General features: G+C 45.0%; 1 protein-coding gene across 1 annotated transcript in view; it reads right to left on the bottom strand.

Moving 5' to 3' along the window:
- FRAS1 (Fraser extracellular matrix complex subunit 1) overlaps positions 1 to 21061 on the bottom strand; it is a 626357-nt gene that overhangs the window by 245703 nt on the left and 359593 nt on the right. Inside the window, exon 18 of the mRNA XM_073637084.1 lies at positions 14351 to 14524. Within this exon, the coding sequence (XP_073493185.1) occupies positions 14351 to 14524 (174 nt within the window). The remainder of the gene's footprint in view (positions 1 to 14350; positions 14525 to 21061) is intronic.

A 21061-nucleotide genomic window follows, 5' to 3' on the forward strand; every position in this document is an offset into this window, starting at 1 on the left:
GGAAGTCTCAGCAGGTGAACGGGACAGTCTCTGAGTGAACGGGACAGTCTCTGAATGAACGGGCTGGAGGTCACGGCAAGTGACCGGGGCAGTCTCTAGGTATAGGGTTGGTACGACCTGTGGCGGCTGAAGATAGACGTGAGCTCCCAGGTGAGCAGGCGAGAGTCTCTGGATGAACGGGTGGTCACAGCATGTGACGGCGGAGCCTCCAGGAAGACCAGCGGACAGGCGACAGATGAGCGCTCCCAGGTGAGCGGGCAGAAGTCTCTGGACAGGCGGGTGGTCACAGCACGTGACGGCAGAGCCTCCGGGTAGGCAAGCAGACAGGTAGCAGATGAGCGCTCCCAGGTGAGCGGGCAGAAGTCTCTGGACAGGCGGGTGGTCACAGCACGTGACGGCAGAGCCTCCGGGTAGGCAAGCAGACAGGTAGCAGATGAGCGCTCCCAGGTGAGCGGGCAGGAGTCACTGGACAGGCAGGTGGTCACAGCACGTGACGGCGGAGCCTCCAGGTAGGCTAGCAGGCAGGTAGCAGATGTGCGCTCCCAGGTGAGCGGGCAAGCTGGTCCATAGACAGACTGACAGGAGTTGGAAGGCAGACCGTCGGACCTCAGGCAAGCAGGCAGGTAGCTGATGTGCGCTCCCAGGTGAGCGGGCAGGCTGGTCCTTAGACAGACTGACAGGATTAGTAAGGCAGACCGTCGGACCTCAGACTAGCAGGCAGGTAGCAAGTAATCAGGCAGGAATCTGGCAGGTAACTGGCAGGTAACTGGCAACGGGACCTGAGGGCTGAAGCACAGGTGAGACACAGGTGCAAACAACATTGCTCGGGCACCTCCATTTTGGAGGAGGTGCCTTATATATGGTAAAGTCCTCCGGCCATTGGCCGGGGACTCCTTAGGACGGCGCGCGCGGCCCCTTTAAGAGGGAGGGAGAGCGCGCGCGCGCGCCCTAAGCACAGTGGCCGGGAAGGAGCGCGCGCTGCCAGCAGAGCGGGAGAGGGACGCCGGGCACGGAGCAGAGCGGTGAGGGGAACAGCGTCCCTGCCTAGCAGAGGGCAGGGACACCGGCACTACAGTACCCCCCCCCCTTTAGGCCCCCCCTTTTTTAGGCCAGACAGAAATTTAGCAAGGATGAGAGGGGCATGGATGTTCTCCCGGGGCTCCCACGTTCTCTCCTCAGGACCAAACCCCTTCCAATCTACCAGAAAAAAGGTCTTCCCTCTTACCCTTTTGGTAGCAAGAATGTTCTCTACCTCAAACTCGTCCTCAGCGGAAACCGGAGCAGGAGGCGTACCTGTAGACTTGGAAAAAGAGTTAAGCACCACGGGTTTGAGGAGAGATACATGGAAGGAGTTAGGGATCCGTAAGTTGGCCGGGAGTTTCAATTTATAGGCCACCGGGTTGATCTGACTGATGACCTCCAGAGGACCGATGAACCGAGGCCCTAACTTGTAAGAAGGTATCTTGAGTCGAACATATTTAGATGAGAGCCAGACCTTATCTCCTGGACGAAATTGTGGAGGATCCAGGCGTTTTTTGTCAGCGTGTCTTTTCATACGCTCGGATGACAGAAGGAGTGAGGACCGGGTACTCTCCCATATGGAGGAAAATTTGCTAACGAGAGATTCCGCAGCCGGGTTGTCCACAGAGGTGGAGACAGGAAAAGGAATCCGAGGATGCTGACCGAAAACTACAAAAAACGGGGATTTGGAGGAGGATTCGCTCTCGTGATTATTATAAGAGAACTCGGCCCATGGTAGGAGATCCACCCAGTCAGAATGGTGGGCATTAACGAAGTGCCGGAGGTAACTGGTCAGGTTCTGATTGATCCGCTCCACTTGACCATTGGACTGTGGGTGGTAAGCGGAGGAGAAGTCCAGGGTGACGTCTAGTAGTTTACAAGTGGCTCTCCAGAAACGTGAGGTGAACTGTACCCCACGATCCGACACGATGTGGAGGGGCAGGCCATGAAGACGGAAGATATGGCGGATAAACTCTTTAGCCAGCTCGGGTGCAGACCGGAGGCCTGGCAGGGGAATAAAGTGAGCCATCTTGGAAAAGCGGTCAGCGACCACCCAAATGACCGTACAACCGACAGAGACGGGGAGATCAGTTATGAAGTCCATAGCAATATGCTGCCAGGGGGCAGCAGGCACAGGAAGCGGAAGGAGGCGTCCGGCTGGCAGATGTCTCGGGACTTTGTTGCGGGCGCAGGACACACAGGCAGAAACAAAGTCTATTACGTCCTTGTGCAGGGTAGGCCACCAATAGTGCCGGGCAATAAGCTGGAGGGTCTTTTTCTGACCGGCGTGGCCAGCTAGCTTAGACGAATGGCCCCAGTGTAGGATCCTCTCCCGATCAGGTACTGAAACAAACGTCTTACCGGGAGGGAGACGATTTAGACTCACGGGAGCCACCTGCATTACTCTGGCGGGATCGATGATATGTTTAGGTTCTTCCTCGAGATCGGACACCAGAAAGGATCGGGACAAGGCGTCTGCTTTGACGTTTTTGTCAGCCGGGCGAAAATGAAGAACAAAATCAAAGCGAGCAAAAAACAAGGACCACCGGGCTTGGCGCGGGTTAAGTCTCTGGGCATGCTGGAGGTAAGCCAAGTTCTTGTGGTCAGTGTAAATTATTACCGGATGAAGAGCCCCCTCGAGTAGGTAACGCCACTCCTCCAACGCCAGCTTGATGGCCAATAACTCTCGGTCTCCTATGGAATAGTTGCGCTCAGAAGAGGAGAAGAGTTTGGAGAAGAAGCCACAAGTTACCATTCTCCCGGAAGATGATTTTTGAGTAAGTACCGCTCCGGCTCCAGAGGAGGAGGCGTCAACTTCCAGGAAGAACTGCTTGTTGCCATCCGGGCGATGCAGCACCGGGGCGGAAGAGAAGGCCTGTTTTAGGGAAAGAAAGGCCTCCTCTGCTTCGGGCGGCCACTCTTTGGGATTAGTACCCTTACGGGTGAGCGCGGAAATTGGGGCAGTCTGGGAAGAGAAGTGTGGTATGAAGAGGCGGTAGTAGTTGGCGAAGCCCAGGAATCGCTGAATGGCCTTCAACCCCTCTGGTCGGGGCCATTTCTCGATGGCAGACAGTTTCTCAGGATCCATTTGTAGGCCGGTCTGAGAGATAATGTAGCCCAGAAACGGAAGCGAGGTCTGCTCAAAGAGGCACTTCTCATATTTAGCGTAGAGATGGTTCTGCCTGAGCCTGAGCAGGACCTGACGAACGTCCCTCCGGTGAGTCTGGAGATCCGGAGAGAAGACCAAGATGTCGTCCAGGTACACCACTACGCAGGAGTAGAGAAGGTCCCGGAAGATGTCATTGACCAACTCTTGAAAGACGGCAGGAGCGTTACAGAGGCCAAAGGGCATTACCAGATATTCATAGTGGCCGTCCCGGGTGTTGAATGCCGTCTTCCATTCATCCCCCTGACGGACACGAACCAGGTTGTACGCCCCACGGAGGTCTAGTTTGGTGAAGATTCTAGCCCCCCTCAGACGATCAAATAACTCCGGAATGAGCGGAAGGGGGTACTTATTCTTCACCGTGATCTGGTTAAGGCCTCTATAGTCTATACAGGGACGGAGAGAGCCGTCCTTCTTTTTGACGAAAAAGAAGCCTGCTCCCGCCGGGGAGGTAGATTTCCGGATGAATCCCCTGGCCAGATTCTCCTCAATATATTCGGACATCGAGCGGGTCTCAGCAGCGGATAATGGATAAATACGCCCACGGGGAGGAGAAGTACCAGGTAACAAGTCGATAGGGCAGTCGTATGGTCTATGAGGGGGTAGTGTCTCTGCTTCCTTTTTATTAAAGACATCAGCATAAGACCAATAAGGGATTGGAAGTCCAGGTAGATTAGCTGGGGTAGGAGAAGGACGGACGGGATGGACGGGAACCAGACAGGTCTTATGGCAGCCCTGTCCCCAGCGAAGGACTTCTCCGGTCTGCCAGTCAAGAACGGGTGCATGTCTCTGGAGCCAAGGTAGACCTAGCAGGAGGGCGTGAGAGAGTCCAGGCAGAACATGGAAGGAGATACTTTCAGAATGCAGCATTCCCACCTGCAGAGTAATGGATTCGGTGATGAGTTGGATGGGGCGTGGTAAGAGCCCCCCATCCACGGCAGCAACAGACAAGGGTACAGCCAGAGGTTTGGTGGGGATGCGGTATTTCTCTACCAGGGACTGTGAGATAAGATTCCCGGCTGCTCCAGAGTCAAGTTGGGCTAGTTCGAAATAACGGTTCTCCCCGTAGACGATTGAAACTGACAACAGCAGGGATGGAGAGGATTTATTCTTGTCTAGGTGGACCTCTCTGAGCGAACCTAGACACAGGCGTTTCCCGACCTCTCCGGGCAGGCACGGATCCGGTGCTCCTTACTGCCACAGTAGAAGCAGGTCCCCTCGGCATGGCGTAAGTCCTGACGGGTCTTGACCATCTTGGTCTGGTCGACCTGCATAGGCTCAGGAGAGTGTACCTGGTAAGAGACAGAAGGAGTGACGGGTTTCTGAAAAGTAGGAGCTAGACGTGGTAATCTCCTCTCACGGGTGACCTCTCTGGCACGCTCCTGGAACCGTAGGTCAATCCGGGTGGCAAGAGTTATTAAATCATCGAGAGTGGTAGGAATGTCCCGACCGGCAAGCTCATCTTTAATACGGCCGGACAGACCCTCCCAGAAGACGGAAACCAGAGCGTCGTTATCCCAGGCCAGCTCCGAGGCAAGGGTACGGAACCGTATGGCATATTGGCCCACGGTGAGACTTTCCTGATGGAGGCGTAGCAGAGATGATGCGGATGAGGTCTTCCGTCCGGGTTCGTCGAAGACTTTCCGGAAAGCCGTGAGAAAAGCAGGCAAGTTGGATACCAGGGGGTCTCCTCTCTCCCATAGAGGATTTAGCCAGGCCAGGGCCTCCCCGGTGAGATGGGACATGATGAATGCAATTTTGGCCCGGTCGGAGTTAAACTGGTGAGATAATAGTTCAAAGTGCAGGGTGCACTGATTTATGAAGCCCCGAGCCTGGGCGGAGTCGCCTCCGAAGCGAGGAGGTGCAGAAAGCCGGGGTCCGGGGTAAGATATCATGGTATTAGTGGGCAGTGGAGCTGCCGGATTGCGAGACATGGCACTGGCGGAGGTTGCTGGTGGAGCAGTCAGAGTGTCCAGGCGAGTATTGACATTCCGCAGGTGACCCAGAATGGACTCCTGTTGGGACCTTTGACGGGACAGTTCATGACACAGGTCCGAGAGCGAGGGAGCTTGGGTGCCACCGGGTTCCATGGCCCGAGCAAACTGTAACGGGTCTGGGAGGCGGAACCTCTGAGCTACTATACAAGGGGGCGGTCCTTGTAAGGGAGCGGGTGGCGACCAGGGAAGACGGGCTGGAAGTCTCAGCAGGTGAACGGGACAGTCTCTGAGTGAACGGGACAGTCTCTGAATGAACGGGCTGGAGGTCACGGCAAGTGACCGGGGCAGTCTCTAGGTATAGGGTTGGTACGACCTGTGGCGGCTGAAGATAGACGTGAGCTCCCAGGTGAGCAGGCGAGAGTCTCTGGATGAACGGGTGGTTACAGCATGTGACGGCGGAGCCTCCAGGAAGACCAGCGGACAGGCGACAGATGAGCGCTCCCAGGTGAGCGGGCAGAAGTCTCTGGACAGGCGGGTGGTCACAGCACGTGACGGCAGAGCCTCCGGGTAGGCAAGCAGACAGGTAGCAGATGAGCGCTCCCAGGTGAGCGGGCAGAAGTCTCTGGACAGGCGGGTGGTCACAGCACGTGACGGCAGAGCCTCCGGGTAGGCAAGCAGACAGGTAGCAGATGAGCGCTCCCAGGTGAGCGGGCAAGCTGGTCCATAGACAGACTGACAGGAGTTGGAAGGCAGACCGTCGGACCTCAGGCAAGCAGGCAGGTAGCTGATGTGCGCTCCCAGGTGAGCGGGCAGGCTGGTCCTTAGACAGACTGACAGGATTAGTAAGGCAGACCATCGGACCTCAGACTAGCAGGCAGGTAGCAAGTAATCAGGCAGGAATCTGGCAGGTAACTGGCAGGTAACTGGCAACGGGACCTGAGGGCTGAAGCACAGGTGAGACACAGGTGCAAACAACATTGCTCGGGCACCTCTATTTTGGAGGAGGTGCCTTATATATGGTAAAGTCCTCCGGCCATTGGCCGGGGACTCCTTAGGACGGCGCGCGCGGCCCCTTTAAGAGGGAGGGAGAGCGCACACGCGCGCCCTAAGCACAGTGGCTGGGAAGGAGCGCGCGCTGCCAGCAGAGCGGGAGAGGGACGCCGGGCACGGAGCAGAGCGGTGAGGGGAACAGCGTCCCTGCCTAGCAGAGGGCAGGGACGCCGGCACTACAGAGGTCAGTATAGATGGACTAATAGAACAAGTCCCACACACAGCTAGAAGCCCAAATATTTTTTCAGAGGTAGATGCAGAAAAAAATTGTATTCAGTTTGCAACCTGATGGAGGTCAGTATAGATGGACTAATAGAACAAGTCCTACACACAGCTAGAAGCCCAAATATTTTTTCAGAGGTAGATGCAGAAAAAAAATATATTCAGTTTGCAACCTGATGGAGGTCAGTATAGATGGACTAATAGAGAAAGTCCCACACACTGCTAGAAGGCCAAATATTTTTTCAGAGCTAGATGCAGACAAAAAATTATTTTGAATTTGCAACCTGATGGAGGTCAGTATAGATGGACTAATAGAGAAAGTCCCACACACTGCTAGAAGGCCAAATATTTTTTCAGAGCTAGATGCAGACAAAAAATTATTTTGAATTTGCAGCGTGATGGAGGTCAGTATAGATGGACTAATAGAACAAGTCCCACACACTGCTAGAAGGCCAAATATTTTTTCAGAGCTAGATGCAGAAAAAAATTATATTCAGTTTGCAACCTGATGGAGGTCAGTATAGATGGACTAATAGAACAAGTCCCACACACTGCTAGAAGCCCAAATATTTTTTCAGAGCTAGATGCAGAAAAAAATTATATTCAATTTGCAACCTGATGGAGGTCAGTATAGATGGACTAATAGAATGATGCTATGCCCAAAAGATTTTACTTCACTAGGTGCAGTAAAAAAATTGGTATTCTATACACAGGTGGTATATCTTGCAACACAGATAGGCTACTCCACTGACTAACACACTCTGCAATAGGCCAAAAAGGATTAGCTTTGCTAGATTCAGCCAAATGCTGTGAAAAAAACTTGCACAGCACTGGCACAGACCTGCCTGGCAAAAACTGATAGGAACTGATGTAACCTAGTCCTGAAAAGGACTGCAATTACAATTAGTCTTTACTCCCACAATCTATCTATTTAAGAGCACAGACCTGCCTGATAAAAGTCGTAGGAAATGCTGTAACCTAGTCCTTAAAAGGACTGTAATCACAACTATTCCCTACTCCAAAGCTATCTGTAGATTTGTGCGAAAATTGGCTTGAAATTAACAAGGTATAGCGCACACAGCAACAGCGGTGCCGTCTAACACGCAGCTGCAGCAGTGAGAAAATGGTGGCGACGGGGAAAATGGCTTGGTCTTATAGGGCAAGGACATGTGACATACACTGCCAATGACACATGCCCTTGCTTGTGTGAAAAAAAGCACTTCGCTCCGTGTGTGCGTTGCTGATAGGCTGACAGATTGCACCTCCCCACTGTAAATGCGGGAAAGAGAAAAAAAAATGGAGATCTTCATTATTCCTGCAGAGATCCATCCCCTGCCCCTCCCCCCACTCCGCTGTACACTCAAACTGCGTATTAACATTAATTTTCATCATTACTGAGAAAAAATCCAGTTATGATTTTGGTGCACGAACAGTTATCGAACATAACCTCGAACAGCCGAATTTTTCTCAACTCGTTCGTGTTCGCCGAACGGCTCGAACACCGCCCAAAACAGCTCGAATTTGAGATTGGCGAACAGTTAGAGTCGAACAACGCTCATCTCTAGTTAACAGCAGCTCAGATTAGAGACCAGGTCAATGCCACACAGAGTTCTAGCAGCAGACACATCTCTACAACAACTGTTAAGAGGAGACTTTGTGCAGCAGGCCTTCATGGTAAAATAGCTGCTAGGAAACCACTGCTAAGGACAGGCAACAAGCAGAAGAGACTTGTTTGGGCTAAAGAACACAAGGAATGGACATTAGACGAATGGAAATCTTTGCTTTGGTCTGATGAGTCCAAATTTGAGATCTTTGGTTCCAACCACCGTGTCTTTGTGCGATGCAGAAAAGGTGAACGGATGGAATCTACATGCCTGGTTCCCACCGTGAAGCATGGAGGAGGAGGTGTGATGGTGTGGGGGTGCTTTGCCGGTGACACTGTTAGGGATTTATTCAAAATTGAAGGCATACTGAACCAGCATGGCTACCACAGCATCTTGCAGCGGCATGCTATTCCATCCGGTTTGCGTTTAGTTGGACCATCATTTATTTTTCAACAGGACAATGACCCCAAACACACCTCCAATACTATAATTGATGCTTCCTTGCTATCTCCTCCCTACTGTTGATAAAAGTCAAGAATGCAACTTAACTTTTCTCATACCCAATAAAACCTCCTACAGAAAGTCTCCCAAATTTTGCAACTTTTTTCCCCATAGGGAACATTAGTCAATTCACATGCAAGTACCTGCGTGAACAAAATGTCGAGGATTGGTTTAACTAAATTAATTATTGCAAAAGTCTAAACTTTATGCCAAAAAAAGCAATTCTTTTTATTTTGCTGGTAACATACAAAAGGGAAATAAAAACCTAGACAGAAGAATTGAGCGATACAGGCAAACTGGCTAAAAGATGGTGTGCCCTTTCCAGATCAAATGATCGTATCTTATAGACTGCCTAAGGCATTGAACAGAGCATACAAGCATATCACATCATCTATTTATGACACGAATCGATTAAAATTCCCCTTGAGCAAACATCCTAGATATAAAATAACATGAACAGAAAATGCTATGAGTATTTAAGAAAAAAAATCTGACATGAAGAAAATTATTCAATATACCACAGTTAACCAGTCTTATCCTTCAGGGAATCGTCTACATCTATTTAAATTCCTGATGGACATCCCTGTTTTTTTCCCCCCTATATCTTAATTAAAATTACATTTGACCTTTGAATGTCTTAGTGGTGAATCTGATGCTGTTCTTCAAGACATAGCAGACCAATATATCCTGAACTTACAAAATGCAGTACAAAGGTGTATTAAAGGGAACACCTACCACCACTAGGTGTATCTGATCAGCGTTTTAAAGAAATCAACTAAGGATTATAAATAAATAAATAAATAACATAAAATTATTATAATCTATATAAAGTGCATGTCATGAAGGCAAGGGTTAATATGACATACAAAAAATATTAACAACCAAGGTACCTCTTAAAATTTAGGTCCCGGATGAATAGTTACTGATTAAATCATCTAAATTAATAAAGAATAAATCAACAGGAGAGCATACCCCATGGGCAGTCTGCAAAAGGTGGTCAAAAAATAATGTGCAAATCAGCATGTAATAGTGGTTCAATCTCTGTGAACTGATAAATACCTGGTATTAGATGATTCAAGTGTATATGCTGTCAGCCTCGCCGCCCCTATAAGCGTTTCGCACATGTCTTCATCAGGGGGCATGTCCTAATGGGGTTTGGCATGAGTATATATATGTGGATGTCCCAACCAAGGAGGACCTTCATCTGCGCATGCGCCACCAATGACACTGTACAAGGACACGTTTGCAGATTATATGTCATTGGACATCCACATACATATACACTCATGTCAAACCCCATTAGGACACACCAGGTATTTATCAGTTCACAGAGATTGAACCACTGTTACATGCTGATATGCACATTACACTGATTGCACTTTCTTAGCCTAAGGGACACACTGTAAGTCAGCAGGTGTAGCTAGAGCCTGGATACACATACATTGCACAGAGCACCTTATTGTTTAAATAAAAGGATAGGAATTTGCAGAGGTTGGTATTTGTATTATTGTTCCTTAACCACCTTTTGCAGACTGCCCATGGGGTATGCTCTCCTGTTGATTTATTCTTTATTAATTTAGATGATTTAACACAGGGGTCTCAAACTTAGCTGGGTATATGGGCTGCACACGGAAAAAAATTGAATTTGGGGGGTCACATTCTTTGCATGACAAAGTGACATTTTTAGTGATACCATTTTTCTTCTATACACCTTTTGAACTGGTCCTCATCTTGTAGTAATGCCCAATCCTGGTCCTCATCTTGTAGTAATGCCCCATCCTGGTCCCAATCTTGTAGTAAAGTTCCCATCCTGGTCTCTATCTTGTAGTAATGCCCCATCCTGGTCCCAATCTTGTAGTAAAGTTCCCATCCTGGTCTCTATCTTGTAGTAATGCCCCATCCTGGTCCTCATCTTGTAATAAAATCCTGGTGCCCATCTTGTAGTAATGCCCATCCTGGTCCCCATCTTGTAGTAATGCCCCATCCTGGTCCTCATCTTGTAGTAATGCCCCATCCTGATCCTCATCTTGTAGTAATGCCCCATCCTGGTCCTCATCTTGTAGTAATGCCCCATCTTGGTCCCCATCTTGTAGTAATGCCCCATCCTGGTACTCATGTTGTAGTAATGCCCCATCCTGATCCTCATCTTGTAGTAATGCCCCATCCTGGTCCCCATCTTGTACTAATGCCCCATCCTGGTCCCCATCTTGTAGTAATGCCCCATCCTGGTCCTCATATTGTAGTAATGCCCCATTCTGGTCCTCATCTTGTAGTAATGCCCCATCCTGGTCCCCGTCTTGTCGTAACGTTCCCCATCCAGGTCCCCATATTGTAGGAATGTCCCCATCTAGGTCCCCATATTGTAGGAATGTTCCCATCCAGGTGGCCATATGTCCCCATCCAGGTGGCCATAGTGCCCATATGTACTCACCCAGGTGCCCATATATCCCCATCCAGGTGCCCATAGTGCACATAACAGAGAAAAAAAAAAAAGATTCTTCTCACCTGTCCTCCGTTCCCTCGGCGTCCTTCTGCACATGCAGCATGCAGGCACCACAGACCCCTTGACAATCGCGGCCCGGTCCAGGAGCCGCCGACATCAGCGCTGTAGTGCAGTGTATTGCCGTGCAGAGACCGGCTCTCAGCACAGCAATACCAATGCCAGCCGCCGGCCTATCAGACGCCAGCAGCTGACATCTGCGCGTGTCAGTGACGTCATATGCCGCTGAAATGAGACGCAGATGTCAGCTGCTGGCCTCTGATAGGCCGGCGGCTGGCAATGGTATTGCTGTGCAGAGAGCCGGTTTCTGCGCGGCAATACACTGCACTACAGCGCTGATGTCGGCGGCTCCTGGACCGGGCCGCGATCGCGGTCTATGGTGTCTGCGGGCCGCATGAAGCAGCTGGATGGGCCGCATGCGGCCTGCGGGCCGCGTGCTTGAGACCCCTGATTTAACCAGTAACTATTCATCTGGGACCTAAATTTTAAGAGATAACTTGGTTGTTAATATTTTTTGTATGTCATATTAACTCTCGCCTTCATGGTATGCACTTTATATAGATTATAATAATTTTATGTTATTTTAATTACTTCAATAAAGATAATTTTTGGTAAAATACTCAGTTTTCCTTAACTTAATAGTTTGTGGAACATAGTGTTATGTCTAAGTCATTTGAGTATCCTCTATTATATACAGTTTTTCCATTTGGGAATGTTAGTGTGATTATAGATAGTGCTGTAGTTAATATTTAATAAAAAGAAAATAGGTCAGAACGGCCATTTCAGATGTATTTGCTATGTATAAATTATATCCGTAATTTAAAAAAGCTTGCCCATGGTTTGAAATCGATTTTTGAAGATGATCACCTTTAGTGATCAGCTTCTATCTGAAAGAAAACTTGGTAAGGGTCCAAATTCAACTGCCAAGTGAGAAATGAAGCATTACATAATGCCCATTGAAATGACTTGAGCGGTCGTATAATGCACAGATGTTGAAAGGCCTACAGACCCTCTCTATAGATGCTTTCCCCTTCAGCTGTATGGGGAAAAATATCTAAATGGGGGACATTAATTATGAATTCAAACTGCCCTAACAGAGTATTTGAAAAACAATCTCTAAGTTTACTGCTAATGCAAAGGCTGAGACTCATGTACCCTTACACAAAATGTGAAAAAGGTCCCCAGCTACCATGTGCCATTTATAATCCTGGTGTCATCTTATGCTGTGGATAGTGCCAGTTGCAGGACCCAGGTGTGACTCTTACCTCTGCAACCTCTATATTTATGCCCTTTGTATAAAACTTTGTTTGGAAAAATCAAAAATGTAATGATGTTACAGAAGCCTCACTTGAGTATTTGTATTAAAAAGGAATTTTTGAGCAGGTTTTTGCTACCCCATCCGAGAGCAGCCTCATGTCAGCAAAGAGACCCTGATTCCAACGATGTATCACTTAATTTACTTGGTGCAGCCTTTCTGACAATCAGAGCTTTTAGATTTAGTAATACAGCAGTGCAGAAGACGCTAACACCACCCACACCAGACTCTCTATATATAATGTCCATAGACAGTGAGGTGCCTGTCACAGGAGGGGGAGTATTGGACTAGCATGCATGCACTGCTGTGTCCAGCAATGATAAGCTCCTGGTCCTAAAACAATCATTGCAAGTAAACAAAACCACAGAGCTTGATAAGAGAGGCATTGCTGAAATCTGTATTTTAACCCCTACCTCATGCGGTCTCCAGATTATATAGCAAAAACCTGCTAACAGATTCCGTTTAAAGGCATGCTCCCAAAATCGTACGTGATCTCTTCTGTATAGAATAGGGGATAACGTACTAATTGGGAATCTGACAGTGATCAGCTTTTACTGGCAATCACATAGACAAGGAACAGAGCAAAGAGTGATTATCCATCTCCTTTCCATTCAAGATATGGCTTTGCAGAGCCTGGGGTTCCAACTGTTGGCATAGGGGATATCCTATGGATAGGGGATGACATGATTTTGGGAATAATCCTTACAGGGCCTTCTTTTCCACTTCTGTTGCTACATCTGCCCAATATCTCCTATTCCCTCGAGGTACCATATAATGTACATACTTTTGCTATTTTTCACTAGTTGGAAAAAGTCCATTGTATAGTTAATACAGTATGTTCCGTTCCTGTGCACGTTATAAATGGATGTTGAGACATCATTAAAAAATAATCAAATTACAAAGTTATGCTTTTCATACTTATTTCCTTTTGCCTTTCTAGATTTATTTTATATAAGCAATCATCAGAAATTATTACTTTATACATCGACTTGGAAGTCTGAGTAATTGAATAAAATTTAAAGTTGCAAAGGAAACGTTTATAATTACTGTGCCATCACTCATTATACTTCATGCCCAGGGCCCTGTGAATGTGCCCACTGAGTGTTAAGTATTTGTAAATTGTTTGCCGACTACAATTTGGCTGTTCTTCACGCAACTGTCAAACAACATCCCAGAGAAACTGATCTTGGCTGACATACATCTCACTTGCAAACTAAATGATGAATATGAAATTAAACATGTTAAAACATATTGTAGTAAGATAGTTGCTGACATTACATATAACCCTCAACTTTCATTCCACTTTGTTTCCTAACTAAAAGAAGAAAAATGCATATTAAAATTAAATCAGCAATTAATTTTTAATTAGTTTTGAATGTAATTGTTTATGTAAATAAAAGTTTATTCATTGTATTATAAATGTTAGTCTTCTTTCTATTATTCAATTCATTGACATTTTCAAGATCTCTTACCGACCCCTCCAGAGCATTTAGCCTCTCCTACTCCAACAATAGTTGTCTAGTTTGGACAACCCTTTTAGAAGAAACCTGTCAACAGGATCATAACGGCCTATGGAGGGCAAAGTAGTATCAGATGACAGAGAACCTGTCAATCAGATGAATCAAGATGAGGGTTTGTGGGAGGGAACGTCAGCTCATAAACATGAGGAATCAAATAGGGTGGCATAAACCTAGAAGACCGCTAAGATAAGTCTTGTGAAATTACATGAAAAGGTATAGTGTAATATCAATATGAATACAACTTTTAGTGTCACATTATTATGAGAATTCCATATGTTCAGAGATATCCTGGTTTAGTAGCAGTAAAAAGAGTGTGATTCCGTGTTATTGGCTTAATTGTACTAACAAATTGCATCACCCTATCAAAATTTTAAGAAAATAAAGTAGAGTGTTCAAATGGCTTGTAAAAGTTAACAATGACAAATGCTGTATAGTTATTGATGCATCGTATAGCACCTAACAAACTCATTTCCAACCAGACCTTTGTGATTCGCATTTACAGAGTCTAGCTTACCCCGACATAATTCTGTGGTGTCCACATAAAAATGATGCCTGCAGTGAGGCACACAACTCCCATAAGGCTTCCCGCCATACTCTTCAACGGCCTGTAGTGAGTGCTCTGGATTTGTGCATTGTGTGCAGTGGGAGTCTTCTGGGCCCAGACAGACACGACAAGATGGATGGCAAGCTGAAGATGTAAAGAGAAGCAGAGAACAGAATGCCTTAAGTTTCCGGATGATTTCATACAAACAAACACATTTTCAAAAAACTTTTACAATATGATACTGCAATGCAAATATTTGGATTCATACAGGGATACATTGTAAACCTCAACAAGAATAACACAGGACAGCATGGAAAGCGTAGTAGACAAGGGAATATATCATTATATAAAAGGTCATTCAAAGGACTAGCAGTTCAAGTAATCTAAGGATGTTCTGGGTACCCCAAAGCAAGAGTTATGTGACAGTTTTCCATTTCCACTAGAATGGAGTCCCCAGCAGTTTCTATGGTATAAATTTGCTCCTTTAAAAATATATAATTAAACCTGATTTGACTCTCAGTATGCTCATATGTATGTGTTACTGCTCATCTTTTGAGGTGGATTCAACAAGCCTCAGGTCACATGGACCCAAGGCAATGGGATAACATAGAGGACCTGGACAAAGGGCTATGGTGGACAACAAGAACAACATCTGCAAGGAGTATGTTCTCCCAGTGTTTGCATGGGTTTCCTGTGGATACTCCAGTTACCTCCCACACTCCAAAGACATACTTGTAGGGAACTAGATTGTGAGGGACAGTGATTATGAACTCAGTAAAGCACCTTGGAATTAATGGTATATAAGAGAGTAAAATAAATTAATACAGTCTGAACTAGAGTGTAGGTAAAGACTGCAGAAACCAAAGGACTTTTTCAGAGATAATTACAGTATAATGTGAATAATCTCTAGATAGCAGTTTGTAAGACATACAGTAGTTGATGGTTTAACCATCAGGTCTAAGGAGTAGTAGTTGCAGATACCACCGGAATTTGCAGAGATGATAGCAGTTTGTAAAACAGTAGTCGATGGGTTAAGCAGTAGGTGTGAGAAGCAGTGGGTGCATATTGCAGAAACCTTGTTGAGAATAATGCAGCAGAAGAAACTGGATAATGGCAAACTCCAAACAACAACTGAACACTACGCTGACTGAATACTCAGACACACAGGTGTGTCTAAGTTGACTGTAAAAGGCCTTGAATTATGTCTTGAGTGAGGTATACCAATCAACTAGTGAAACCCGACAAAAAGCACAACAAACAACAGAAGTTTTAAGGGAATGGAGTGAAGCCAGACCCTGGAGTTGACATGGGTGTGTAACAGTACCCCATTATTTTAGGGAGCCTCCCAAAACAGTCAGTAACTGAAGAAAGAGGATGTTTGGTATGAAATCTCTTGAGCATGATTGGAGCATTAATGTCCTTTTTGGGTACCCAGCAGCTCTACTTTGGATCATTTCCCTTGTAGTCTATTTAGTAGAAGAGATTTCAACAAACCTTTCTACAATCCAGAATTTGGTTTATCTTATACTCCAAGTCAAAATCTGAAACAGAAGCCGGGATTGTCTTGACTGTATGCAAGAATCGTTTGTGGGCTAGAGGACATAGTAGTGAGATATGAAAGGCATTAGGAATTTTTAACGTGAGAGGTAGCTTCAAGCAGAAAATGATGGGATTAATTTGCTGAACAATTAAGAATGGGCCGATGAACGTTTGACTTCAAACGGATGTTTTTGGTGGAAGGTCAAACCTCATCTCCAAGAGAGATTATGGGTCGACTTTGTCTATTTGCACTCATTTTAGCTTTATTGGCGGCAACAACCACAATTTGATTGCACGTTAGTCCAGATGTTATACATGTCCTGAGAAATGTTGTTCACAGCAGGAAGTAGATTTTTAGGTGCAATTGGCAGAGGAAGTCAAAACTCTTGACCATACACTTTAACAAATTACAAGAAGACTCTGAAACTGAATTTTTGTGAGGAATTCAGGAAAATTTAGCAAATCTGGCTAATTATATTGATGGGAGTTGGAGAAAATTTGAAGATATTGCTCCATAGACAGATAGACTTCTCCTCAGCCTACCACCCTCAAAGTAATAGACAAACTGAAAGAAACAAAGGAGATCTTTAAAGGCAATATGTTAGCAAGATTTCAACTCCCTTCCACAAAAAAAACTATTTGTATGTGCTTGTAGCTCTTTAAGTCAAATCCAGTAATATCTTTACATGGCCAGAAATCAGTGCATATGACAATGAGGCTGAGCAGCTATTGCAAATCTGAAGCCTCTGTCACTCCAACTCTATTCCCCGACCAGTGTCACCTTCTCCTGCTTCACTGACAGCCTGTATGCTACTGCATGTGAGGCTGTAAGTGGAAAGCCGCACACATTTGATAACTCCCAAATAAAGTATCTGACAGTTCAAAATCCAAGCTTTTCAACCCGAATGTTAATAGAACACTAAAACACGTGGCTATACAGCTGATTATGTCAAATATTTGGGACTTTCATATTTTCATACATCTCTACTCCCAATGGAAAATCACCTGTGAGTGCCAAATTAGGTTTATGTGGAGCTTAATTTTTTCTCACGCGTCTAGATTCCAAATTGTTTATGAAGAAAAATTTAGGAATTGCAAGTAATGGGAAAACAAAACTAACTTTTCTTGAAAGGTGTGCACCAAAATAAAAGACTTCAACATTTCAAGTTGCCCATAGGAGCCACTTTATTTTTTAACTCACAGCCAAATTCATTTATTAGAAGGCAACTGATACAGTAAGTGTATACCAATATGCATTTTAATTATGTATCTCAACCTCAGTGTGCTTTTGATAAATGGTATTCTCGGAGGCTGCCAAATCATTTTCTGATCGTTCCATGGGTCAGTAAAGCTAAATAGAATCTGTCAGTTCTCTTACCCAAGGGTTAGGTATAAGAAATCAATCTATACATGACAAGTAGCAATTAAGAAATATGTAGGTTTAGGGACAAATTTTGGTGCGTTAGATGAATTTCTATATATTTCACGATGTAATTTTCTTAGTGTTACTTAGCATTTTAATGCCACTAACAATTAAATTAATTTATCAAGCACTTGAAGAAAGTCATTCACTGATAAGTGAGGCTTAATTCCTTAAATAAATAGCAGTTTTGCATGAAATTTTTTGGTGACATTTCAATAATTACTAGAAAACTCACAGTAATGCGGTTACAATACAAAGCATTGTCAAGCAAACATACTCAGTGACATTACTGAACAATTATTTAAAACTCCTAATGTATATCAAAAAGCAAAACTTAATTTAACCCCTTCATGCTATAGTCATTTTCTGATTTTTTTCTTTTTTCCCTTCCCTTATTTTAAGAGCCATGACTTTTTAATTTGTCCATCAGTATAGACGTATGAGGGCTTGTTGTTTGCGGGACGAGTTGTGCTCTTGAATGACACCATGAATTCTACCACATCGTGTACTGAAAAACGAGAAAAAATTCCAAGTGCATTGAAATTACAAAAAAAAGTGTAATCTCACAGATGTTTTTTATTTACCATGTTCACTACACTTGCAATATGATTCTCCAGGTCTGTACGAGTATGCAGATACCAAACATGTATCGGTTTTGTTTTATTTTATTTTAGTGGTGAAAAATAATTTGGAAGTTGGTGCGAAAAAATTTTTTTTTGCTTTTGTTGCCATTTTCGGAGACTCATAAAGTTTTTATTTTATGTATAGCTAAAATCACAATCTCCTATGAACGCCTTTCACAGGAGGATCGCAATGACAGGCACAGGGGTCTTAAGCAGACCCCTGGCTGTCATGACAACCCATTGGTGACCCCCAATCACATCAAGGGTCAAGTCGATGGGAGCATGGATTGACATGCACCCCTGTCAGTGTGTGTTAAATGCCACTGTCACAGATTGACAGTGGGATTTAACAGCCGCAGGAGACATGTCTGTTTTTTCCGGCAGAAAAGATGACAAGGGCCAATAGTCTATGGGTCTTGAAAAACACATACAGCACACGGAAGGCATCCATGTGCGGTCCATGTTTAACATTGAAAAGGATAGGAGAAGCTTTGTAATTTCTTTATTCATCTGTGAAAAACACTGATGGTAATAACACACACACTGATGGCACACTGATGGTAAAAACAGACACACTGATGACACACTGATGGTAAGAACGGACACACTGATGGTAAAAACAGACACACTGATGGTAAAAACAGACACACTGATGGCACACTGATAGTAAGAACGGACACACTGATGGTAATAACAGACATACTGATGACACACTGATGGTAAAAACAGACACACTGATGGCACACTGATGGTAAAAACACACACACTGATGGCACACTGATAGTAAGAACGGACACACTGATGGTAAAAACAGACACACTGATGGCACACTGATAGTAAGAACGGACACACTGATGGTAAAAACAGACACACTGATGGCACACTGATAGTAAGAACGGACACACTGATGGTAAAAACATGCACACTGATGGCACACTGACGGTAAAAACAGACACACTGATGACACACTGATGGTAAAAACAGACACACTGATGACACACTGATGGTAAAAACAGACACACTGATGACACACTGATGGTAAAAACAGACACACTGATGGTAAAAACAGACACACTGATGACACACTGATGGTAAAAACAGACACACTGATGACACACTGATGGTAAAAACAGACACACTGATGACACACTGATGGTAAAAACAGACACACTGATGACACTGATGGTAAAAACAGACACACTGATGACACACTGATGATAAGAACGGACACACTGATGGTAATAACAGACACACTGATGACACACTGATGGTAAAAACAGACACACTGATGACACACTGATGGTAAAAACAGACACACTGATGACACACTGATGGTAAAAACAGACACACTGATGACACACTGATGGTAAGAACGGACACACTGAAGGTAAAAACAGACACACTGATGGCACACTGATGGTAAAAACAGACACACTGATGACACACTGATGGTAAAAACAGACACACTGATGACACACTGATGGTAAAAACAGACACACTGATGACACACTGATGGTAAAAACAGACACACTGATGACACACTGATGGTAAAACAGACACACTGATGACACACTGATGGTAAAAACAGACACACTGATGACACACTGATGGTAAAAACAGACACACTGATGACACACTGATGGTAAAAAAAGACACACTGATGACACACTGATGATAAGAACGGACACACTGATGGTAATAACAGACACACTGATGACACACTGATGGTAAAAACAGACACAATGATGACACACTGATGGTAAAAACAGACACACTGATGACACACTGATGGTAAAAACAGACACACTGATGGCACACTGATGGTAAGAACGGACACACTGATGACACACTGATGGTAAAAACAGACACACTGATGACACACTGATGGTAAAAACAGACACACTGATGACACACTGATGGTAAAAACAGACACACTGATGGTAAGAACGGACACACTGATGGTAATAACAGACAAACTGATGGTAAAAACAGACACACTGATGGCACACTGATGATAAGAACGGACACACTGATGGTAATAACAGACACACTGATGACACACTGATGGTAAAAACAGACACACTGATGGCACACTGATGGTAAAAACAGACACACTGATGGCACACTGATAGTAAGAACGGACACACTGATGGTAAAAACAGACACACTGATGGCACACTGACGGTAAAAACAGACACACTGATGACACACTGATGGTAAAAACAGACACACTGATGACACACTGATGGTAAGAACGGACACACTGATGGCACACTGATGGTAAGAACGGACACACTGATGGTAAAAACAGACACACTGATGACACACTGATGGTAAAAACAGACACACTGATGGCACACTGATGGTAAAAACAGACACACTGATTACACACTGATGGTAAAAACAGACACACTGATGACACACTGATGGTAAAAACAGACACACTAATGGTAAAAACAGACACACTGATGACACACTGATGGTAAAAACAGACACACTGATGACACTGATGGTAAAAACAGACACACTGATGACACACTGATGGTAAAAACAGACACACTGATGACACACTGATGGTAAAAACAGACACACTGATGACACACTGAAGGTAAAAACACACACACTGATGGCACACTGATGGTAAAAACAGACACACTGATGGTAAGAACGGACACACTGATGGTAAAAACAGACACACTGATGGTAAAAACAGACACACTGATGGCACACTGATAGTAAGAACGGAAACACTGATGGTAATAACAGACATACTGATGACACACTGATGGTAAAAACAGACACACTGATGGCACACTGATGGTAAAAACACACACACTGATGGCACACTGATAGTAAGAACGGACACACTGATGGTAAAAACAGACACACTGATGGCACACTGACGGTAAAAACAGACACACTGATGACACACTGATGGTAAAAACAGACACACTGATGACACACTGATGGTAAGAACGGACACACTGATGGCACACTGATGGTAAGAACGGACACACTGATGGTAAAAACAGACACACTGATGACACACTGATGGTAAAAACAGACACACTGATGGCACACTGATGGTAAAAACAG

This window comes from Phyllobates terribilis, unplaced genomic scaffold, assembly GCF_046119375.1.
Source record: "Phyllobates terribilis strain yellow unplaced genomic scaffold, ASM4611937v1 Scaffold_1__5_contigs__length_1240528914, whole genome shotgun sequence".
NCBI lineage: Eukaryota > Metazoa > Chordata > Amphibia > Anura > Dendrobatidae > Phyllobates > Phyllobates terribilis.